The following is a 22,131-nucleotide window of genomic DNA, read 5'->3' as shown; positions in this document are numbered from 1 at the left end:
GATCTTGTGAATGGTAGAAAGTGAGAGTTTGTTAAATTAACCCCAATTGTATATATGTGGTATTCCCCCCCGTTAGGGGCATGCATGCAGCAGCGTTTGCAGCAATTCGTTTTTCTCGAGGCTGGCAAGGCCCCAGACGTGTAACAGCTGATGGGGGCACGACGTCAGCGCGCGCGGGAGCAATGCAATTTGGTAGATTTGAACTAAACTCTAAGACTAATCTTAATTCGGTGTTTCAGTCGGTGCCCCTAGGTCGGAGAGCTCTTCAATGAGAGCGCCCAATTGTTGAAAACGTTCCGGCAGTGGATGACCACGCACTCGTTGCTGCAGTACTCATCCTCCCAGTCCGGATTGATGATCGCCGGCTTGTTGCACTGATCCCGCGTGCACTTTGGCGCCTGGGCCGCCTCGGTGAGCAACTGAATTTGCTCGGGAGGTTCTACGGTGGCTGTGGCCAACGGTGTCGTTTGTTCGTCGCTCATTTGAGTTTTTGGCGAGATCAGATCCGTCGTTTGAATCGCCGGCACAGAAGCGACAGCATCTGGGATGCTGCTGCCAACCTCCGGAGTGATTTCTGTTTCCGACAACTGCTGGCGATAGTCGCGCATGTTGCGCAAAAAGTCGCGCTTCTCCTGCTCGTGCCGCTGGGTATACACGTTCTTCTGCGTCTCGTCCAGAGATTCCCACATGGTGTGGACGATGACGGATATTTGTTCGAGGGAGCATGCCGGATTCTGCTGTTTGATGGCCGTCACAGTGTCGCGGAAAAACAGGGCAAACGGTGCCAGAGGCTTTGACGGAGCTTGTGCCAGCGCTTGCTGCTGCTGCGGCTGCTGTGGCTGCTGCTGCTGCGACTGCTGTGGAGCTGGCGACAGCTGTGGCAGCATCTGATGTTGATTCTCGTGCTCGTGCTGCGTCATCATACTGTGCCCGCCGCCGCCGCCATACATGTCGCCACCCTCCTCGTCGTCGTCATTGAACGTGGAATGATCCAGGCTGAGCAGTCTCTGCGACTGCAACGAAAACAAAAGCATTGGCGTTGGGTTAATCATTTTATTAATGCTCAACCTCCAAGACGGCTCTCTCACTAGGAACTTCTTCATCTGAGGAGCAGAGAGACCCAATTTATAATCCAATCACAGACTGAACAACTAAACTAATGTACGATTCGCTCGCCCGCCGCCGCCGCCAAGCCCAGCTACATGTGCTTGTGCACCCACAGCGGGGAGAAGCGGAGGAGTATGTGGTAACGACGTTGCGTCGACCTGCCCTGCTTCTGCTGATTATGTGGTGTGTGTGCGTGCTGTTTGATGATAAGAAGCTGACGCGTCGCGTCGCGTCGTTGCTGCTGCTGCTACGGCTGCTTTGTATCGATAACATAGCCTATGTTAGCTATAGCGATTCCGTCCGTTCGGGTGGAGGGGCTCTGTGCATTGGTGTGTTCTGTGGGTTTGCTTGTGTGAGTGCTGGAGGAGTCGTCCAGCTGGTACCCAGCGAACGGCTAGACGTGCGGGTGCGATTGGGAGGTACGACTACAGTGGCAGCGCGACCCCAATGTGTGCGATTCCGATCTCTGCGCTTCGTTCATTATAAAACCATTAATGACATCGATGCTCATCAATTAGTGGAAGTACTCAGCTGTAAAAACTCTGTCTGTAAAGCCTGTGTGCAGCTATTAGTTCGTTCTGGGACCTGGGCGCTCGCTGACTACTATTCTCTATTCTCTTTTCCCGTGTTGCCTGTTCCAGCACCACTTACAGCATGGTTGGGGGGCTCCGTTGGCATGTCGAACATATCATCTCCGAACGAGGGCGCGTGGAATTGGTTCAATTGATTCATTGCAGCAGTTCCCAATCTTTTTATTTACAAATAATTTACAATAATTTTTGATTTTCTTATAGAGCGAGGCTTTTTTAGTGTGACCGGATTTAACGATAAGATATACGGCCTGACCCTCAGAAATATATCGAAATACGTCATAGTTTAAAATATACCGTAAATATACTAACGAAGTATTTGTATTCATCTTCCCTCGTCTTCCTCGATTTTGATATTCGCTTGAATATTACTAGCTGGTAGGACCCTCAGCTCAAAACTCATAAGTTTATCCGATTGCTGAATCCATTTCGTACAAGGCATGCTAATTTAAAAACTAACCTGTATTGAATTGTTTATAAAACCATGGTAGCATGGTAACTACACATTAACTGCATATTAACTTAATTTGTATGTAATTATCAAAGGCGACACCTGTTTGTTGACAAGTTGGGCCGTTTTCTTTTGTTTTTTTATGTAAGCCCAATTTGAGCGCCAGTGTAAAAAACCTCCGCTACATGCCTTTTTCCGACCTTTTAAAAAAAATTCGATGCTGTTTACGAATTCGATGTGGCTTGGAAATTGGCATTTTATACGATTTCTACATTGGTGCACTGGACAAGACGGTGAGTCCAAGTATACAAGTTTGCAAGGTGTGTGAGCTAGACATGGCATATAAGCTGGCATTATAATATACGGTCTGACCCTCAGAAATATACCGGAACGTACCATCTCATTTTAAAAATATACCGTTAATACACCGTAGAAAAAAGGGATCTTAGCTCCTCCCGTGGAAAATACTGCTGTTTGTATCCTTTCTCTTGTTTTATAAACAAAATTTCCACGAGATCTTTTACCTGAATTGCTAAAAAATTCTTCTATTACTTCAACTTTGTGTTGCATCTTTATGAAGTGTGGCATACCTCATACCCTATCTACCCTATTTCCTTTCAAAATACAGTAAAATTTCCATAGCTCGAAGGTCTGTAACTTGAATTTTCTATACCATATATATATACATGGTTTTTACCTATAATTGATTCCTCAATACACACTCAATCCCGTTACATATTCCCGGTTTCTGTAAGAATAGCATACACTGAAACCTAGATTTATTCTGCATTTGAGTGGAGGAGCGTCTTCAAAAGTGCTTTTCGCAGACACCGTTGGTAGTTTCATAGCATTCAGCTTTAATAGTTTCATAGAAGCCGTGTTTACAGCTGGTGTTACTGATTACAGAGGCATGCTTATTTAGCAGCGAGCTAACAGCGAAAGATAAAGAGAGTGAGCTAGCCAAAGAAAGAACAAATTCTGTAGTGTCGTTACAGAGTCATTTTCACTAAGGTAACAGAGAAAGAGCAAAGTGTCGTTACAGAGCCATGTAAATTTAGCAGCGAGCGTGAGCTAGCAGAGCTAACCAAATTCTTTGAGCGCTAACGCTGTTGCACTCTTACATACGCATACACTACCACCAACTTTTCGTCTCTTTCTGCAAGCTGAGATTTGTTTCGCCCACGCTGCTCTTCTCTCGCCACCTTTAGTGACGTGACCTACACAGCCATACATATGTACGTATACGCTCTTGTTCGGCCAGCAACTTTGGCTCGTTCTTTGCTGGGAGAGGAAGAAGCTTTGAGCCGCCTACGCTGCTGCATTCTTATCACAGCTTTCTCAGTACCCTCCGGCCGTCCCTCATTCAAAGCGGCGCCAAAAGCGGTCATTAAAGTCGTGTTTGTAGTGGTGTGCCGCCGGCTTAATGCAACTCAAGTGAAAATGCGTTTAAAAATGTTGTTCTTGTCGTTAGGCCACGAGGTCTTGAGATGGGTGTGCGTGTGTGATAAATAATTTTTGAATATGTGGTTTAACCACTCCAGAAATATTAGTGCATTAGCTTATTACGATATGGAAACCGATGCGAGAGCCCTGGAGGGATTGTGTGCAGAGCAGAGATCGGATCGGATCGGATCGGATCAGATCAGGCAAACAAAAATGGAATAACAAATATTTGGTGATATTATTTAGAGTGCGCTTTACTCGTATGTTTATGTTAAATGCTAAACGAAAAGTGCTTTTTACTACCCCCCAGCCCGAAAAATGGAAAGTCTACTTAAAGTATGATCTAGCCCCCAGCGAATGTGTGCACTGAAGGATACCCCTGCTCTCCCGCTCTCCCGCTCCCCCGCTCCCGCTCTACGCTCTATGCGCTTTGCAAGCTGCATTTAAAGTCTTCTACTCTCCTGCTTTATCCCGCCCAAAAGAAAATATAAATAATTATAATGTATACTCCCCATATACCACATCAAAGAGAGAAAACTAAACGGAAACCATGTCTCTACTCCATGATAATTTAAGCTTGAATTCTTTTTTTTTATACTGTTGTTTATTTAACTCGTACTCGTAATACTACTGGCGCATTACTTCAGCAAGGCAACCAAGGAAACGTCTTTTATATTATACATGTGTATTATTTGAATTCATAATAATAATTTATACATTTTAATTATTTGATATATTATAGTACTACCATATAATATGCGAACCGAAGTGAAACGAAGGATGAGTTTTGTAAGCATTGTAACGGCATTGATACATTGATATATTGATAATGAAGTGCAAGAGTAATAAATGTGTGTATTTATTAAAAGTTACAATATTCTACAATTTCTTTGTCTTTCATTCGAACAGATTCTAGATTACAACCAAAAAAAAATTTACAAAATTATGCACAGTTGGTGCGTCTGATTAAGCAACGTGTATTCAACAATTATAGTAGATCAGAGGACTAGTTCTCTTGGGCGTTACGTTTAGGCAACGTAACGCCAGTGCCGATACATTATTTCTAAGCTACCAGTTCTTTCAATGCAATCCAATAATGTTCATCCACACCCGTAGCATACAGACACTCTTTACAAGAGGCAAAAGAAAGTGAATTATTTGCAAGTGGCACAGCGCCAGCCACAGTTAAAACAGCCACAGGACACACATGGAAGATAGAACAGATCCTGTGAATGGTAGAAAGTGAGAGTTTGTTAAATTAACCCCAATTGTATATATGTGGTATTCCCCCCGTTAGGGGCATGCATGCAGCAGCGTTTGCAGCAATTCGTTTTTCTCGAGGCTGGCAAGGCCCCAGACGTGTTACAGCTGATGGGGGCACGACGTCAGCGCGCGCGGGAGCAATGCAATTTGGTAGATTTGAACTAAACTCTAAGACTAATCTTAATTCGGTGTTTCAGTCGGTGCCCCTAGGTCGGAGAGCTCTTCAATGAGAGCGCCCAATTGTTGAAAACGTTCCGGCAGTGGATGACCACGAACTCGTTGCTACAGTACTCATCCTCCCAGTCCGGATTGATGATCGCCGGCTTGTTGCACTGATCCCGCGTGCACTTTGGCGCCTGGGCCGCCTCGGTGAGCAACTGAATTTGCTCGGGAGGTTCTACGGTGGCTGTGGCCAACGGTGTCGTTTGTTCGTCGCTCATTTGAGTTTTTGGCGAGATCAGATCCGTCGTTTGAATCGCCGGCACAGAAGCGACAGCATCTGGGATGCTGCTGCCAACCTCCGGAGTGATTTCTGTTTCCGACAACTGCTGGCGATAGTCGCGCATGTTGCGCAAAAAGTCGCGCTTCTCCTGCTCGTGCCGCTGGGTATACACGTTCTTCTGCGTCTCGTCCAGAGATTCCCACATGGTGTGGACGATGACGGATATTTGTTCGAGGGAGCATGCCGGATTCTGCTGTTTGATGGCCGTCACAGTGTCGCGGAAAAACAGGGCAAACGGTGCCAGAGGCTTTGACGGAGCTTGTGCCAGCGCTTGCTGCTGCTGCGGCTGCGGCTGCTGTGGCTGCGGCTGCTGTGGCTGCGGCTGCTGTGGCTGCTGTGGAGCTGGCGACAGCTGTGGCAGCATCTGATGTTGATTCTCGTGCTCGTGCTGCGTCATCATCCTGTGCCCGCCGCCACCGCCATACGTGTCGCCATCCTCCTCGTCGTCGTCATTGAACGTGGAATGATCCAGGCTGAGCAGTCTCTGCGACTGCAACGAAAACAAAAGCATTGGCGTTGGGTTAATCATTTTATTAATGCTCAACCCCCAAGACCTGGGGGGCGCTCGCTGACTACTATTCTCTATTCTCTTTTCCCGTGTTGCCTGTTCCAGCACCACTTACAGCATGGTTGGGGGGCTCCGTTGGCATGTCGAACATATCATCTCCGAACGAGGGCGCGTGGAATTGGTTCAATTGATTCATTGCAGCAGTTCCCAATCTTTTTATTTACAAATAATTTACAATAATTTTTGATTTTCTTATAGAGCGAGGCTTTTTTAGTGTGACCGGATTTAACGATAAAATATACGGCCTGACCATCAGAAATATATCGAAATACGTCATAGTTTAAAATATACTAACAAAGTATTTGTATTCATCTTCCCTCGTCTTCCTCGATTTTGATATTCGCTTGAATATTACTAGCTGGTAGGACCCTCAGCTCAAAACTCATAAGTTTATCCGATTGCTGAATCCATTTCGTACAAGGCATGCTAATTTAAAAACTAACCTGTATTGAATTGTTTATAAAACCATGGTAGCATGGTAACTACACATTAACTGCATATTAACTAAATTTGTATGTAATTATCAAAGGCGACACCTGTTTGTTGACAAGTTGGGCCGTTTTCTTTTGTTTTTTTATGTAAGCCCAATTTGAGCGCCAGTGTAAAAAACCTCCGCTACATGCCTTTTTCCGACCTTTTAAAAAAAATTCGATGCTGTTTACGAATTCGATGTGGCTTGGAAATTGGCATTTTATACGATTTCTACATTGGTGCATTGGACAAGACGGTGAGTCCAAGTATACAAGTTTGCAAGGTGTGTGAGCTAGACATGGGATATAAGCTGGCATTATAATATACGGTCTGACCCTCAGAAATATACCGGAACGTACCATCTCATTTTAAAAATATACCGTTAATACACCGTAGAAAAAAGGGATCTTAGCTCCTCCCGTGGAAAATACTGCTGTTTGTATCCTTTCTCTTGTTTTATAAACAAAATAAACAAACTCAAGTGAAAATGCGTTTAAAAATTTTGTTCTTGTCGTTAGGCCACGAGGTCTTGAGATGTGTGTGCGTGTGTGATAAATAATTTTTTGAATATGTGGTTTAACCACTCCAGAAATATTAGTGCATTAGCTTATTACGATATGGAAACCGATGCGAGAGCCCTGGAGGGATTGTGTGCAGAGCAGAGATCGGACCGGATCGGATCGGATCAGATCAGGCAAACAAAAATGGAATAACAAATATTTGGTGATATTATTTAGAGTGCGCTTTACTCGTATGTTTATGTTAAATGCTAAACGAAAAGTGCTTTTTACTACCCCCCAGCCCGAAAAATTGAAAGTCTACTTAAAGTATGATCTAGCCCCCAGCGAATGTGTGCACTGAAGGATACCCCTGCTCTCCCGCTCTCCCGCTCCCCCGCTCCCGCTCTACGCTCTATGCGCTTTGCAAGCTGCATTTAAAGTCTTCTACTCTCCTGCTTTATCCCGCCCAAAAGAAAATATAAATAATTATAATGTATACTCCCCATATACCACATCAAAGAGAGAAAACTAAACGGAAACCATGTCTCTACTCCATGATAATTTAAGCTTGAATTCTTTTTTTTTATACTGTTGTTTATTTAACTCGTACTCGTAATACTACTGGCGCATTACTTCAGCAAGGCAACCAAGGAAACGTCTTTTATATTATACATGTGTATTATTTGAATTCATAATAATAATTTATACATTTTAATTATTTGATATATTATAGTACTACCATATAATATGCGAACCGAAGTGAAACGAAGGATGAGTTTTGTAAGCATTGTAACGGCATTGATACATTGATATACTGATAATGAAGTGCAAGAGTAATAAATGTGTGTATTTATTAAAAGTTACAATATTCTACAATTTCTTTGTCTTTCATTCGAACAGATTCTAGATTACAAGCAAAAAAAAAATTTACACAATTATGCACAGTTGGTGCGTCTGATTAAGCAACGTGTATTCAACAATTATAGTAGATCAGAGGACTAGTTCTCTTGGGCGTTACGTTTAGGCAACGTAACGCCAGTGCCGATACATTATTTCTAAGCTACCAGTTCTTTCAATGCAATCCAATAATGTTCGTCCACACCCGTTACAAGAGGCAAAAGAAAGTGAATTATTTGCAAGTGGCACAGCGCCAGCCACAGTTAAAACAGCCACAGGACACACATGGAAGATAGAACAGATCTTGTGAATGGTAGAAAGTGAGAGTTTGTTAAATTAACCCCAATTGTATATATGTGGTATTCCCCCCCCTTAGGGGCATGCATGCAGCAGCGTTTGCAGCAATTCGTTTTTCTCGAGGCTGGCAAGGCCCCAGACGTGTAACAGCTGATGGGGGCACGACGTCAGCGCGCGCGGGAGCAATGCAATTTGGTAGATTTGAACTAAACTCTAAGACTAATCTTAATTCGGTGTTTCAGTCGGTGCCCCTAGGTCGGAGAGCTCTTCAATGAGAGCGCCCAATTGTTGAAAACGTTCCGGCAGTGGATGACCACGAACTCGTTGCTGTAGTACTCATCCTCCCAGTCCGGATTGATGATCGCCGGCTTGTTGCACTGATCCCGCGTGCACTTTGGCGCCTGGGCCGCCTCGGTGAGCAACTTAATTTGCTCGGGAGGTTCTACGGTGGCTGTGGCCAACGGTGTCGTTTGTTCGTCGCTCATTTGAGTTTTTGGCGAGATCAGATCCGTCGTTTGAATCGCCGGCACAGAAGCGACAGCATCTGGGATGCTGCTGCCAACCTCCGGAGTGATTTCTGTTTCCGACAACTGCTGGCGATAGTCGCGCATGTTGCGCAAAAAGTCGCGCTTCTCCTGCTCGTGCCGCTGGGTATACACGTTCTTCTGCGTCTCGTCCAGAGATTCCCACATGGTGTGGACGATGACGGATATTTTTTCGAGGGAGCATGCCGGATTCTGCTGTTTGATGGCCGTCACAGTGTCGCGGAAAAACAGGGCAAACGGTGCCAGAGGCTTTGACGGAGCTTGTGCCAGCGCTTGCTGCTGCTGTGGCTGCTGTAGCTGCGGCTGCTGTGGCTGCGGCTGCTGTGGCTGCTGTGGAGCTGGCGACAGCTGTGGCAGCATCTGATGTTGATTCTCGTGCTCGTGCTGCGTCATCATACTGTGCCCGCCGCCGCCGCCATACGTGTCGCCATCCTCCTCGTCGTCGTCATTGAACGTGGAATGATCCAGGCTGAGCAGTCTCTGCGACTGCAACGAAAACAAAAGCATTGGCGTTGGGTTAATCATTTTATTAATGCTCAACCCCCAAGACCTGGGCGCTCGCTGACTACTATTCTCTATTCTCTTTTCCCGTGTTGCCTGTTCCAGCACCACTTACAGCATTGTTGGGGGGCTCCGTTGGCATGTCGAACATATCATCTCCGAACGAGGGCGCGTGGAATTGGTTCAATTGATTCATTGCAGCAGTTCCCAATCTTTTTATTTACAAATAATTTACAATAATTTTTGATTTTCTTATAGAGCGAGGCTTTTTTAGTGTGATTTAACGGATTTAACGATAAAATATACGGCCTGACCCTCAGAAATATATCGAAATACGTCATAGTTTAAAATATACCGTAAATATACTAACGAAGTATTTGTATTCATCTTCCCTCGTCTTCCTCGATTTTGATATTCGCTTGAATATTACTAGCTGGTAGGACCCTCAGCTCAAAACTCATAAGTTTATCCGATTGCTGAATCCATTTCGTACAAGGCATGCTAATTTAAAAACTAACCTGTATTGAATTGTTTATAAAACCATGGTAGCATGGTAACTACACATTAACTGCATATTAACTAAATTTGTATGTAATTATCAAAGGCGACACCTGTTTGTTGACAAGTTGGGCCGTTTTCTTTTGTTTTTTTATGTAAGCCCAATTTGAGCGCCAGTGTAAAAAACCTCCGCTACATGCCTTTTTCCGACCTTTTAAAAAAAATTCGATGCTGTTTACGAATTCGATGTGGCTTGGAAATTGGCATTTTATACGATTTCTACATTGGTGCATTGGACAAGACGGTGAGTCCAAGTATACAAGTTTGCAAGGTGTGTGAGCTAGACATGGGATATAAGCTGGCACTATAATATACGGTCTGACCCTCAGAAATATACCGGAACGTACCATCTCATTTTAAAAAATATACCGTTAATACACCGTAGAAAAAAGGGATCTTAGCTCCTCCCGTGGAAAATACTGCTGTTTGTATCCTTTCTCTTGTTTTATAAACAAAATAAACAAACTCAAGTGAAAATGCGTTTAAAAATTTTGTTCTTGTCGTTAGGCCACGAGGTCTTGAGATGGGTGTGCGTGTGTGATAAATAATTTTTGAATATGTGGTTTAACCACTCCAGAAATATTAGTGCATTAGCTTATTACGATATGGAAACCGATGCGAGAGCCCTGGAGGGATTGTGTGCAGAGCAGAGATCGGATCGGATCGGATCGGATCAGATCAGGCAAACAAAAATGGAATAACAAATATTTGGTGATATTATTTAGAGTGCGCTTTACTCGTATGCTTATGTTAAATGCTAAACGAAAAGTGCTTTTTACTACCCCCCCCGCCCGAAAAATGGAAAGTCTACTTAAAGTATGATCTAGCCCCCAGCGAATGTGTGCACTGAAGGATACTCCTGCTCTCCTGCTCTCCCGCTCCCCCGCTCCCGCTCTACGCTCTATGCGCTTTGCAAGCTGCATTTAAAGTCTTCTACTCTCCTGCTTTATCCCGCCCAAAATATAAATAATTATAATGTATACTCCCCATATACCACATCAAAGAGAGAAAACTAAACGGAAACCATGTCTCTACTCCATGATAATTTAAGCTTGAATTCTTTTTTTTTATACTGTTGTTTATTTAACTCGTACTCGTAATACTACTGGCGCATTACTTCAGCAAGGCAACCAAGGAAACGTCTTTTATATTATACATGTGTATTATTTGAATTCATAATAATAATTTATACATTTTAATTATTTGATATATTATAGTACTACCATATAATATGCGAACCGAAGTGAAACGAAGGATGAGTTTTGTAAGCATTGTAACGGCATTGATACATTGATATATTGATAATGAAGTGCAAGAGTAATAAATGTGTGTATTTATTAAAAGTTACAATATTCTACAATTTCTTTGTCTTTGTTGGTGCGTCTGAATAAGCAACGTGTATTCAACAATTATAGTAGATCAGAGGACTAGTTCTCTTGGGCGTTACGTTTAGGCAACGTAACGCCAGTGCTGATACATTATTTCTAAGCTACCAGTTCTTTCAATGCAATCCAATAATGTTCATCCACACCCGTAGCATACAGACACTCTTTACAAGAGGCAAAAGAAAGTGAATTATTTGCAAGTGGCACAGCGCCAGCCACAGTTAAAACAGCCACAGGACACACATGGAAGATAGAACAGATCCTGTGAAAGGTAGAAAGTGAGAGTTTGTTAAATTAACCCCAATTGTATATATGTGGTATTCCCCCTCGTTAGGGGCATGCATGCAGCAGCGTTTGCAGCAATTCGTTTTTCTCGAGGCTGGCAAGGCCCCAGACGTGTAACAGCTGATGGGGGCACGACGTCAGCGCGCGCGGGAGCAATGCAATTTGGTAGATTTGAACTAAACTCTAAGACTAATCTTAATTCGGTGTTTCAGTCGGTGCCCCTAGGTCGGAGAGCTCTTCAATGAGAGCGCCCAATTGTTGAAAACGTTCCGGCAGTGGATGACCACGAACTCGTTGCTGCAGTACTCATCCTCCCAGTCCGGATTGATGATCGCCGGCTTGTTGCACTGATCCCGCGTGCACTTTGGCGCCTGGGCCGCCTCGGTGAGCAACTGAATTTGCTCGGGAGGTTCTACGGTGGCTGTGGCCAACGGTGTCGTTTGTTCGTCACTCATTTGCGTTTTTGGCGAGATCAGATCCGTCGTTTGAATCGCCGGCACAGAAGCGACAGCATCTGGGATGCTGCTGCCAACCTCCGGAGTGATTTCTGTTTCCGACAACTGCTGGCGATAGTCGCGCATGTTGCGCAAAAAGTCGCGCTTCTCCTGCTCGTGCCGCTGGGTATACACGTTCTTCTGCGTCTCGTCCAGAGATTCCCACATGGTGTGGACGATGACGGATATTTTTTCGAGGGAGCATGCCGGATTCTGCTGTTTGATGGCCGTCACAGTGTCGCGGAAAAACAGTGCAAGCGGTGCCAGAGGCTTTGACGGAGCTTGTGCCAGCGCTTGCTGCTGCTGCGGCTGCTGTGGCTGCGGCTGCTGTGGCTGCTGTGGAGCTGGCAACAGCTGTGGCAGCATCTGATGTTGATTCTCGTGCTCGTGCTGCGTCATCATACTGTGCCCGCCGCCGCCGCCATACGTGTCGCCATCCTCCTCGTCGTCGTCATTGAACGTGGAATGATCCAGGCTGAGCAGTCTCTGCGACTGCAACGAAAACAAAAGCATTGGCGTTGGGTTAATCATTTTATTAATGCTCAACCCCCAAGACCTGGGCGCTCGCTGACTACTATTCTCTATTCTCTTTTCCCGTGTTGCCTGCTCCAGCACCACTTACAGCATGGTTGGGGGGCTCCGTTGGCATGTCGAACATATCATCTCCGAACGAGGGCGCGTGGAATTGGTTCAATTAATTCATTGCAGCAGTTCCCAATCTTTTTATTTACAAATAATTTACAATAATTTTTGATTTTCTTATAGAGTGAGGCTTTTTTAGTGTGACCGGATTTAACGATAAAATATACGGCCTGACCATCAGAAATATATCGAAATACGTCATAGTTTAAAATATACCGTAAATATACTAACGAAGTATTTGTATTCATCTTCCCTCGTCTTCCTCGATTTTGATATTCGCTTAAATATTACTAGCTGGCAGGACCCTCAGCTTAAAACTCATAAGTTTATCCGATTGCTGAATCCATTTCGTACAAGGCATGCTAATTTAAAAACTTACCTGTATTGAATTGTTTATAAAACCATGGTAGCATGGTAACTACACATTAACTACATATTAACTAAATTTGTATGTAATTATCAAAGGCGACACCTGTTTGTTGACAAGTTGGGCCGTTTTATTTTGTTTTTTTATGTAAGCCCAATTTGAGCGCCAGTGTAAAAAACCTCCACTACATGCCTTTCCCGACCTTTTAAAAAAAATTCGATGCTGTTTACGAATTCGATGTGGCTTGGAAATTGGCATTTTATACGATTTCTACATTGGTGCATTGGACAAGACGGTGAGTCCAAGTATACAAGTTTGCAAGGTGTGTGAGCTAGACATGGGATATAAGCTGGCACTATAATATACGGTCTGACCCTCAGAAATATACCGGAACGTACCATCTCATTTTAAAAATATACCGTTAATACACCGTAGAAAAAAGGGATCTTAGCTCCTCCCGTGGAAAATACTGCTGTTTGTATCATTTCTCTTGTTTTATAAACAAAATAAACAAACTCAAGTGAAAATGCGTTTAAAAATTTTGTTCTTGTCGTTAGGCCAAGAGGTCTTGAGATGTGTGTGCGTGTGTGATAAATAATTTTTTGAATATGTGGTTTAACCACTCCAGAAATATTAGTGCATTAGCTTATTACGATATGGAAACCGATGCGAGAGCCCTGGAGGGATTGTGTGCAGAGCAGAGATCGGATCGGATCGGATCGGATCAGATCAGGCAAACAAAAATGGAATAACAAATATTTGGTGATATTATTTAGAGTGCGCTTTACTCGTATGTTTATGTTAAATGCTAAACGAAAAGCTTTTTACTACCCCCCAGCCCGAAAAATGGAAAGTCTACTTAAAGTATGATCTAGCCCCCAGCGAATGTGTGCACTGAAGGATACCCCTGCTCTCCCGCTCCCCCGCTCCCGCTCTACGCTCTATGCGCTTTGCAAGCTGCATTTAAAGTCTTCTACTCTCCTGCTTTATCCCGCCCAAAAGAAAATACTCCCCATATACCACATCAAAGAGAGAAAACTAAACGGAAACCATGTCTCTACTCCATGATAATTTAAGCTTGAATTCTTTTTTTTTATACTGTTGTTTATTTAACTCGTACTCGTAATACTACTGGCGCATTACTTCAGCAAGGCAACCAAGGAAACGTCTTTTATATTATACATGTGTATTATTTGAATTCATAATAATAATTTATACATTTTAATTATTTGATATATTATAGTACTACCATATAATATGCGAACCGAAGTGAAACGAAGGATGAGTTTTGTAAGCATTGTAACGGCATTGATACATTGATATATTGATAATGAAGTGCAAGAGTAATAAATGTGTGTATTTATTAAAAGTTACAATATTCTACAATTTCTTTGTCTTTCATTCGTACAGATTCTAGATTACAACCAAAAAAAATTTACAAAATTATGCACAGTTGGTGCGTCTGATTAAGCAACGTGTATTCAACAATTATAGTAGATCAGAGGACTAGTTCTCTTGGGCGTTACGTTTAGGCAACGTAACGCCAGTGCCGATACATTATTTCTAAGCTACCAGTTCTTTCAATGCAATCCAATAATGTTCATCCACACCCGTAGCATACAGACACTCTTTACAAGAGGCAAAAGAAAGTGAATTATTTGCAAGTGGCACAGCGCCAGCCACAGTTAAAACAGCCACAGGACACACATGGAAGATAGAACAGATCTTGTGAATGGTAGAAAGTGAGAGTTTGTTAAATTAACCCCAATTGTATATATGTGGTATTCCCCCCCGTTAGGGGCATGCATGCAGCAGCGTTTGCAGCAATTCGTTTTTCTCGAGGCTGGCAAGGCCCCAGACGTGTAACAGCTGATGGGGGCACGACGTCAGCGCGCGCGGGAGCAATGCAATTTGGTAGATTTGAACTAAACTCTAAGACTAATCTTAATTCGGTGTTTCAGTCGGTGCCCCTAGGTCGGAGAGCTCTTCAATGAGAGCGCCCAATTGTTGAAAACGTTCCGGCAGTGGATGACCACGAACTCGTTGCTGTAGTACTCATCCTCCCAGTCCGGATTGATGATCGCCGGCTTGTTGCACTGATCCCGCGTGCACTTTGGCGCCTGGGCCGCCTCGGTGAGCAACTGAATTTGTTTGGGAGGTTCTACGGTGGCTGTGGCCAACGGTGTCGTTTGTTCGTCGCTCATTTGAGTTTTTGGCGAGATCAGATCCGTCGTTTGAATCGCCGGCACAGAAGCGACAGCATCTGGGATGCTGCTGCCAACCTCCGGAGTGATTTCTGTTTCCGACAACTGCTGGCGATAGTCGCGCATGTTGCGCAAAAAGTCGCGCTTCTCCTGCTCGTGCCGCTGGGTATACACGTTCTTCTGCGTCTCGTCCAGAGATTCCCACATGGTGTGGACGATGACGGATATTTGTTCGAGGGAGCATGCCGGATTCTGCTGTTTGATGGCCGTCACAGTGTCGCGGAAAAACAGTGCAAGCGGTGCCAGAGGCTTTGACGGAGCTTGTTCCAGCGCTTGCTGCTGCTGCGGCTGCTGTGCCTGCGGCTGCTGTGGCTGCTGTGGAGCTGGCGACAGCTGTGGCAGCATCTGATGTTGATTCTCGTGCTCGTGCTGCGTCATCATACTGTGCCCGCCGCCGTCGCCATACGTGTCGCCATCCTCCTCGTCGTCGTCATTGAACGTGGAATGATCCAGGCTGAGCAGTCTCTGCGACTGCAACGAAAACAAAAGCATTGGCGTTGGGTTAATCATTTTATTAATGCTCAACCCCCAAGAGCATTCCCGTGTTGCCTGTTCCAGCACCACTTACAGCATGGTTGGGGGGCTCCGTTGGCATGTCGAACATATCATCTCCGAACGAGGGCGCGTGGAATTGGTTCAATTGATTCATTGCAGCAGTTCCCAATATTTTTATTTACAAATAATTTACAATAATTTTTGATTTTCTTATAGAGCGAGGCTTTTTTAGTGTGATTTAACGGATTTAACGATAAAATATACGGCCTGACCCTCAGAAATATATCGAAATACGTCATAGTTTAAAATATACCGTAAATATACTAACGAAGTATTTGTATTCATCTTCCCTCGTCTTCCTCGATTTTGATATTCGCTTGAATATTACTAGCTGGTAGGACCCTCAGCTCAAAACTCATAAGTTTATCCGATTGCTGAATCCATTTCGTACAAGGCATGCTAATTTAAAAACTAACCTGTATTGAATTGTTTATAAAACCATGGTAGCATGGTAACTACACATTAACTGCATATTAACTAAATTTGTATGTAATTATCAAAGGCGACACCTGTTTGTTGACAAGTTGGGCCGTTTTCTTTTGTTTTTTTATGTAAGCCCAATTTGAGCGCCAGTGTAAAAAACCTCCGCTACATGCCTTTTTCCGACCTTTTAAAAAAAATTCGATGCTGTTTACGAATTCGATGTGGCTTGGAAATTGGCATTTTATACGATTTCTACATTGGTGCATTGGACAAGACGGTGAGTCCAAGTATACAAGTTTGCAAGGTGTGTGAGCTAGACATGGGATATAAGCTGGCATTATAATATACGGTCTGACCCTCAGAAATATACCGGAACGTACCATCTCATTTTAAAAATATACCGTTAATACACCGTAGAAAAAAGGGATCTTAGCTCCTCCCGTGGAAAATACTGCTGTTTGTATCCTTTCTCTTGTTTTATAAACAAAATTTCCACGAGATCTTTTACCTGAACTGCTAAAAAATTCTTCTATTACTTCAACTTTGTGTTGCATCTTTATGAAGTGTGGCATACCTCATACCCTATCTACCCTATTTCCTTTCAAAATACAGTAAAATTTCCATAGCTCGAAGGTCTGTAACTTGAATTTTCTATACCATATATATATACATGGTTTTTACCTATAATTGATTCCTCAATACACACTCAATCCCGTTACATATTCCCGGTTTCTGTAAGAATAGCATACACTGAAACCTAGATTTATTCTGCATTTGAGTGGAGGAGCGTCTTCAAAAGTGCTTTTCGCAGACACCGTTGGTAGTTTCATAGCATTCAGCTTTAATAGTTTCATAGAAGCCGTGTTTACAGCTGATGTTACTGATTACAGAGGCATGCTTATTTAGCAGCGAGCTAACAGCGAAAGATAAAGAGAGTGAGCTAGCCAGAGAAAGAACAAATTCTGTAGTGTCGTTACAGAGTCATTTTCACTAAGGTAACAGAGAAAGAGCAAAGTGTCGTTACAGAGCCATGTAAATTTAGCAGCGAGCGTGAGCTAGCAGAGCTTACCAAATTCTTTGAGCGCTAACGCTGTTGCACTCTTACATACGCATACACTACCACCAACTTTTCGTCTCTTTCTGCAAGCTGAGATTTGTTTCGCCCACGCTGCTCTTCTCTCGCCACCTTTAGTGACGTGACCTACACAGCCATACATATGTACGTATACGCTCTTGTTCGGCCAGCAACTTTGGCTCGTTCTTTGCTGGGAGAGGAAGAAGCTTTGAGCCGCCTACGCTGCTGCATTCTTATCACAGCTTTCTCAGTACCCTCCGGCCGTCCCTCATTCAAAGCGGCGCCAAAAGCGGTCATTAAAGTCGTGTTTGTAGTGGTGTGCCGCCGGCTTAATGCAACTCAAGTGAAAATGCGTTTAAAAATGTTGTTCTTGTCGTTAGGCCACGAGGTCTTGAGATGTGTGTGCGTGTGTGATAAATAATTCTTTGAATATGTGGTTTTTTTTATGTGTTTGTGTGGAAAACAACATTTAAACTGTACAACAAAAATAATATCAATGCAACAAAAGCAACAACAACGTTCCAAAAGTAAACAGAAAATAATATTGCATGCTACCGCATTATAAAAACAGGTCAGTCTTTACTGTTTTTTCGGATTTCATTTATATATTTTCCATAATTATAATAAATTTAATTTTCTATAATCAATAACTAATTACCTATATATGTACATATGTACTAATATTTAACATGTTACATTTTCCTCATATGTATGTATTTGTTTTTGTTTTTGATCGGTGAGTTTTCACTGGTGTGATAGCTAGTTGTTTTTCAGGTAATAGCCAAAAAATTAATCTCATGCAATTCTCAAGAGTGAGAACATAACCTAGGTTTTATTCGCTACAATGTGTGATATATTTTCCTATGCGTAGGCGGATGTACATACATACATACATATTTACATATTTGTATCAAAGAATGAACAGGGGGATGTAGAGGGCAAGGAAGAGTTTGCTCGTGTGTTTGGATTTCCTCGGAGTTGATAATTTTGGTTAAAGACGGATTGTCGATGGATTGTCGATCGTTGATCTGGCGTTCCCGGTACTTTTAGCGGAGGAATTTGTGGTGGTAGATGCATGTGTAGTATTTTACAGATGCCCGACTATTCCCATCGATGGGAAAGCCTATGAACCTGAGCTACAGGAAAAAAGGCGGATGCCAAATCTTTCTATACTTCTGAAAAGGTAAATTACAATTTTAATAATATTTCTATCAAAGAACTCGAAGTAACAACCAAAGAATATCATTTCCGTTGATGGCTTTTTTTTTACTTGGACGTTGACATACAATGACTGCATCTTTCAAGAGGCGATGCAGTTACTGCACCGTCAAGCAGAAGGCTGTTACGCGCGGATCCCAGGCAAAACGCAGCCCTCCTCCCGCCCAACCGACCGAGGGGCGCTGCCGCATGACGCACGGTGCGTAGTCGAACCGAACGCGAACATGCAAGAAAGATAGCTATTAGACTAACATTCGAGGAAAATTAGCACTAAACTTACTAAGCATGCAATCAAAATACAAATACCACTACAATTACTAATTACTAGAAAGGTGTGTAAGGATAAGTAATTTAATAAGAGGAAGAGAATTAGTGGTGGATATAATATGGTAGAGGGAATTATAATCCGAGCATAAGACCCTAAACGGTTCATGCAAGGAATAATTCGATCTACAAAGTGGAAGGAACAACGGTATAAAATTTCTAGTCAGTCTAATAGGAATCGTGAAGTTTATGCGGCTCAACAGATCAGGGCTGTCTATGTCACCCCTGATCAAGTTGTGCATAAATATCACACCAAGCATTTTTCTACGGTTAACTAAGGGTTTGATGGGTGGTTTACTAATAGTAGTCTACTAGAGTAAGATGGGAGTCTTACACCCGCATCCCAGTTAAGGCCCCGCAGAGCAAAGAGTAAAAAGTTTTTCTGTACTGATTCTATACGGTCCTGGTGTACTTTGTACTGAGGGCACCATACACAGGAGCCGTATTCTAAGATCGGACGAACAAGCGAGGTATAGAGAGTCTTTGTTATATAGGGGTCGTCAAATTCCTTTGACCACCTCTTTATAAACCCAAGCACGCCCATGGCCTTATTTAGCCCAATTCGGCAATTTGCCTGATCATTATTTGCCGACGTATTACAAAATGATAGCGAGGATGGGTGTGCGGACGTTCTACGCTTACTGTTTACGAAGCAGTAAAACTGTTTAGGGTCCTGAGAAAAACGTATCCTGCATCCAGATAGGTAGTTCTTATAGCATTGAGCATTAAGAACTGAAAAGTTTGACCGAGCTATTACATAGCGAGAGTGAGAAGTAGGAGAACCCACTTCTTGAAATTTTTTATAAAGTATTGATTTTAAGTTTTTTAGCCTGGATAACTCTTTGGTAAACCAAGGGGGTTTTCCAGATCTAGTCAGACAAGAAAGCGGGACACAAGAATCAAAAAATGTGCCAAGAGCATTGTAAAAAATGTTTGTGCTTTTATGACATCAGTGCACAAGTACAAAGCGGACCAATCAAAATCCCTTATGAGGTTATTAAGCTTCGCAAACTCGGCTTAACGAAAGCAGCGGACACGTTCGGGTAGCCTACTCGACCGATCCAATACAGTTGGTCCTATATCTAGCGACACCTCGAAAGTAGGGTGGTAGGCGTCTTCAGGTATAGTGAGCGGAAGGGCTCGGGTTAACAACACTATGGTCGGATCCGATACAAAGCACAGATCAAGCAATCGACCCAAGGAATTTTTCACATGATTGACTTGAGACAGGGACAGGTCAAGCAAGCCGTCAACAAAGTCATGTCGTGACATGGGCACTAGGATACTAGACTCGTTTACCGAAGACCAAACAGTTCCTGGCAAGTTGAAGTCACCAAGAACTATCAAACGATCTTTATCAGATGGCGAGGAAGAAACAGCGGTTAAAGCGGACAAGTGCTGCTCATAAATTGAAATATCCGAAGAAGGTGGGATATACTAGCAAGTAATGAATATAGCGAAAGCGGGAAGAATCAGTTTTACACACAGGAATTCCAGTTCCTGTTGAACTTGGACTGTGAAGTGCTCCGACGTGAAGTAAGAGTCCACTGCAATTATAGCCCCCCCTGCACGTCGAGATGAACGGTCCTTTCTAAAAGTTGTGTACCGACCTGCCAAAACCTTCCTTTATCCAAGGAAATCGTCAGTTCCGTTTGGTTAGCACTACATAAAGTCAAATATTTTTATTCACTGATTTTATAATCAATCTAAATTCTTCTTTAGGTCTTGTATATCGAAATTTACAGTTTGATTTGAAATTTAAAAATGGCGCTCAGCAGCTTTCGGTTCTTGGCCAACTTCCAAAGATTTCAGCGGTTCAGCACGAGGGGTGGCAGCGGGCGGAGAGGCGACGAGGATGGTTCATCGAAGACCGACCAAAGAGATGCAAGTGTGACGGCTGATATCGGTGCCACCAATGCCAAATACGTGGAGCATTTGTTCTCAAAATGGCTGGAGGACGAATCCTCCATTCATGTGGTAAGTGTTGCCGAAAAGATACAAACCTCTCTCTCACCTAACCCTAGTTCCCCCCCATCAGTCGTGGCAGAAATACTTTCGTGAAATGGTCAAGGGCAACTCTGAGGATCAGGTCCAGGGCAACACTGAAGACCCGGCCCAGGTGAACTCTGAGGACCCGGTCCCACTGGAACCTGACACTACTCCAAGCCCGGGGGCAATCAAGGATCTGAGAAAGGAAAAAACTGGTCGAGAAAGTGCGTATCATCCTTATTCTTATAAAACACTTGGCAGTGTTTCCCCGATTCCCATTACACAATATCCTTCATCAACTGAACCAATTGGTTCTAATCCAGACAATCCTGTAGGTTCACTCATGACTGAAGAGGATTCAGTCGGCTCATCTATGCCAATGGACTATGTAGATCTCTTCCTTAAGCTGGAAAAGACCAAGGCCCCGCGCTCCATTGAACTACCAAGGCCTCAGGCGAAGTTGGATGGAGATGGGCCCACGACCACGGACACACCCACGTCTTTAATTGATGCAATCGACCCTCAGAGTGATATTTTAATAGGCACAACCGTTCTGAGTCCTTTCTTGGAGTCCAGCTCCAATAAGGACAATGATACCACAACACCAAAGTCCCCCACGAGAGAGCTTCTGGGCAAAATATCGAAAAATGTCAAGGCAAAGGCCGACAGGGCCAGGAAAATAATGCAAAGGTCGCAGAGGCTGCCCAAGACGCTGCCCAATAAGAATCCGAAATTGTTAAAGACACAGAAACTGGAAGATGCACCGAAAAACACGAAGAGAAGGCTTAACATATTTAAGATGCAAGTTTCCGACGACAAAAAGGAGGCCGAAACGGAAAAGACTCTTTCAGAGTCTTCCGAAAATAAACCGATTTATCTGTACAAAGTGGGCTCCAGTGGCTCAGTGGACTATTTCAGGCCCATAACAGACCGCAGGTCATTGCAACAAACAACCCAAGACTGTGCCAAGGAGAAAAGTCCCCTGCCCGGCGGGAAACAAAAGGCAAAAAAATACGGCACTCGATTGAACAGAAAGGCTCCCCCCAATCCCAGGAATGTAGAGGCTTCAATGAGAATACAGAAAGCCGTGTATAAAGCGGCAGATAAGCCGGGATCGGAATCCTCAGAGAAGAAGTCACGTGGCCAGAAACGCGCAGACAAGCCTGGGCCCAGCGTTAAGTACCGACAATTGGCAAAAAGATCAAACCTTGGCCACAAAAATAGGTCCGAATCGGAAATGGGACCGGACTCTGGTTTATCCGAAAAGAGACGAGACCCTGAAGACAAGTCGCCGGAGGACAGTCCGAGACGAGAAAAGACCAATGAACCGATCCTGCGTCCTTTGTCGACCAGGCCGAGCCCTGACCGTAGTACTTTTAATCCGAATAAGTTCTGAGAAAGCGAGGGAGGCAGCTGT

The 22,131-nt window shown here is 43.6% G+C and overlaps 6 protein-coding genes and 1 long non-coding RNA gene across 10 annotated transcripts; 2 read left to right on the top strand and 5 right to left on the bottom strand.

Annotated features, from left to right (window-relative positions):
• Nucleotides 1–7: 7 nt before the first annotated feature.
• Nucleotides 8–1,946, bottom strand: LOC117186613 (TOX high mobility group box family member 4-like). Of its 2 annotated transcripts, none has more exons than XM_033387619.1 (2): nucleotides 1,759–1,946; nucleotides 8–1,013 (listed from the first exon to the last, which is right to left on the bottom strand). In XM_033387619.1, the coding sequence occupies exons 1-2, from the start codon at nucleotides 1,837–1,839 to the stop codon at nucleotides 249–251; spliced, it is 846 nt and encodes a 281-aa protein (XP_033243510.1). In that variant the 5' UTR covers nucleotides 1,840–1,946; the 3' UTR covers nucleotides 8–248. The 2 variants fall into 2 exon arrangements, with proteins under 2 accessions (XP_033243510.1, XP_033243511.1); XM_033387620.1 differs by lacking the exon at nucleotides 1,759–1,946 and adding an exon at nucleotides 1,089–1,718.
• A 2,806-nt stretch (nucleotides 1,947–4,752) lies between these two features.
• On the bottom strand, nucleotides 4,753–6,167 carry LOC117186611 (TOX high mobility group box family member 4-like). The gene is made up of 2 exons (XM_033387617.1): nucleotides 5,980–6,167; nucleotides 4,753–5,846 (listed from the first exon to the last, which is right to left on the bottom strand). Exons 1-2 carry the CDS (start codon nucleotides 6,058–6,060, stop codon nucleotides 5,061–5,063), a joined length of 867 nt encoding a protein of 288 aa, XP_033243508.1. The 5' UTR covers nucleotides 6,061–6,167; the 3' UTR covers nucleotides 4,753–5,060.
• A 1,990-nt stretch (nucleotides 6,168–8,157) lies between these two features.
• LOC117186612 (TOX high mobility group box family member 4-like) lies at nucleotides 8,158–9,430 on the bottom strand. Its single transcript, XM_033387618.1, has 2 exons — nucleotides 9,251–9,430; nucleotides 8,158–9,120 (listed from the first exon to the last, which is right to left on the bottom strand). The coding sequence occupies exons 1-2, from the start codon at nucleotides 9,329–9,331 to the stop codon at nucleotides 8,341–8,343; spliced, it is 861 nt and encodes a 286-aa protein (XP_033243509.1). The 5' UTR covers nucleotides 9,332–9,430; the 3' UTR covers nucleotides 8,158–8,340.
• Nucleotides 9,431–11,261: 1,831 nt separating this feature from the next.
• On the bottom strand, nucleotides 11,262–12,665 carry LOC108165439 (TOX high mobility group box family member 4-like). The gene is made up of 2 exons (XM_017301478.2): nucleotides 12,480–12,665; nucleotides 11,262–12,349 (listed from the first exon to the last, which is right to left on the bottom strand). The coding sequence occupies exons 1-2, from the start codon at nucleotides 12,513–12,515 to the stop codon at nucleotides 11,585–11,587; spliced, it is 801 nt and encodes a 266-aa protein (XP_017156967.2). The 5' UTR covers nucleotides 12,516–12,665; the 3' UTR covers nucleotides 11,262–11,584.
• A 788-nt stretch (nucleotides 12,666–13,453) lies between these two features.
• On the top strand, nucleotides 13,454–14,252 carry LOC117186614. Its single transcript, XR_004471590.1, has 2 exons — nucleotides 13,454–13,628; nucleotides 13,705–14,252. It is a non-coding gene; the product is annotated as an uncharacterized LOC117186614 (long non-coding RNA).
• A 343-nt stretch (nucleotides 14,253–14,595) lies between these two features.
• Nucleotides 14,596–15,873, bottom strand: LOC108151860 (TOX high mobility group box family member 4-like). Its single transcript, XM_017280748.2, has 2 exons — nucleotides 15,699–15,873; nucleotides 14,596–15,601 (listed from the first exon to the last, which is right to left on the bottom strand). The coding sequence occupies exons 1-2, from the start codon at nucleotides 15,777–15,779 to the stop codon at nucleotides 14,837–14,839; spliced, it is 846 nt and encodes a 281-aa protein (XP_017136237.2). The 5' UTR covers nucleotides 15,780–15,873; the 3' UTR covers nucleotides 14,596–14,836.
• Nucleotides 15,874–20,416: 4,543 nt separating this feature from the next.
• Nucleotides 20,417–22,127, top strand: LOC108151765. 3 transcript variants are annotated; one of them, XM_017280609.2, is made up of 3 exons: nucleotides 20,417–20,702; nucleotides 20,764–20,938; nucleotides 21,050–22,127. In XM_017280609.2, the coding sequence occupies exons 1-3, from the start codon at nucleotides 20,490–20,492 to the stop codon at nucleotides 22,108–22,110; spliced, it is 1,449 nt and encodes a 482-aa protein (XP_017136098.1). In that variant the 5' UTR covers nucleotides 20,417–20,489; the 3' UTR covers nucleotides 22,111–22,127. The 3 variants fall into 3 exon arrangements, with proteins under 3 accessions (XP_017136098.1, XP_017136097.1, XP_017136099.1); XM_017280608.2 differs by having other exon boundaries at nucleotides 21,038–22,127; XM_017280610.2 differs by having other exon boundaries at nucleotides 20,575–20,702; nucleotides 20,750–20,938; nucleotides 21,038–22,127.
• Nucleotides 22,128–22,131: the final 4 nt, after the last annotated feature.

Source organism: Drosophila miranda, chromosome XR, assembly GCF_003369915.1.
Source record: "Drosophila miranda strain MSH22 chromosome XR, D.miranda_PacBio2.1, whole genome shotgun sequence".
Taxonomy (NCBI): Eukaryota; Metazoa; Arthropoda; class Insecta; order Diptera; family Drosophilidae; genus Drosophila; species Drosophila miranda.
Note: the sequence above shows the minus strand (reverse complement) of the source record. Positions and strands in the feature narration are given on the sequence as shown.

Excerpts from the sequence above, each read along its gene's own strand:
- LOC108151765 (XM_017280608.2), top strand. The coding sequence starts at position 20,490 with ATGGCGCTCAGCAGCTTTCGGTTCTTGGCCAACTTCCAAAGATTTCAG. Across the intron at positions 20,703-20,763 it reads ACGAATCCTCCATTCATGTG|TCGTGGCAGAAATACTTTCG; the intron begins GTAAGTGTTGCC and ends CCCCCCCATCAG. Across the intron at positions 20,939-21,037 it reads GGAAAAAACTGGTCGAGAAA|ACAATCCTGTAGGTTCACTC; the intron begins GTGCGTATCATC and ends GTTCTAATCCAG.
- LOC117186613 (XM_033387619.1), bottom strand. The coding sequence starts at position 1,839 with ATGAATCAATTGAACCAATTCCACGCGCCCTCGTTCGGAGATGATATG. Across the intron at positions 1,014-1,758 it reads CGGAGCCCCCCAACCATGCT|TCGCAGAGACTGCTCAGCCT; the intron begins GTAAGTGGTGCT and ends TTTTCGTTGCAG.
- LOC108165439 (XM_017301478.2), bottom strand. The coding sequence starts at position 12,515 with ATGTTCGACATGCCAACGGAGCCCCCCAACCATGCT. Across the intron at positions 12,350-12,479 it reads CGGAGCCCCCCAACCATGCT|TCGCAGAGACTGCTCAGCCT; the intron begins GTAAGTGGTGCT and ends TTTTCGTTGCAG.
- LOC108151860 (XM_017280748.2), bottom strand. The coding sequence starts at position 15,779 with ATGAATCAATTGAACCAATTCCACGCGCCCTCGTTCGGAGATGATATG. Across the intron at positions 15,602-15,698 it reads CGGAGCCCCCCAACCATGCT|TCGCAGAGACTGCTCAGCCT; the intron begins GTAAGTGGTGCT and ends TTTTCGTTGCAG.
- LOC117186612 (XM_033387618.1), bottom strand. The coding sequence starts at position 9,331 with ATGAATCAATTGAACCAATTCCACGCGCCCTCGTTCGGAGATGATATG. Across the intron at positions 9,121-9,250 it reads CGGAGCCCCCCAACAATGCT|TCGCAGAGACTGCTCAGCCT; the intron begins GTAAGTGGTGCT and ends TTTTCGTTGCAG.
- LOC117186611 (XM_033387617.1), bottom strand. The coding sequence starts at position 6,060 with ATGAATCAATTGAACCAATTCCACGCGCCCTCGTTCGGAGATGATATG. Across the intron at positions 5,847-5,979 it reads CGGAGCCCCCCAACCATGCT|TCGCAGAGACTGCTCAGCCT; the intron begins GTAAGTGGTGCT and ends TTTTCGTTGCAG.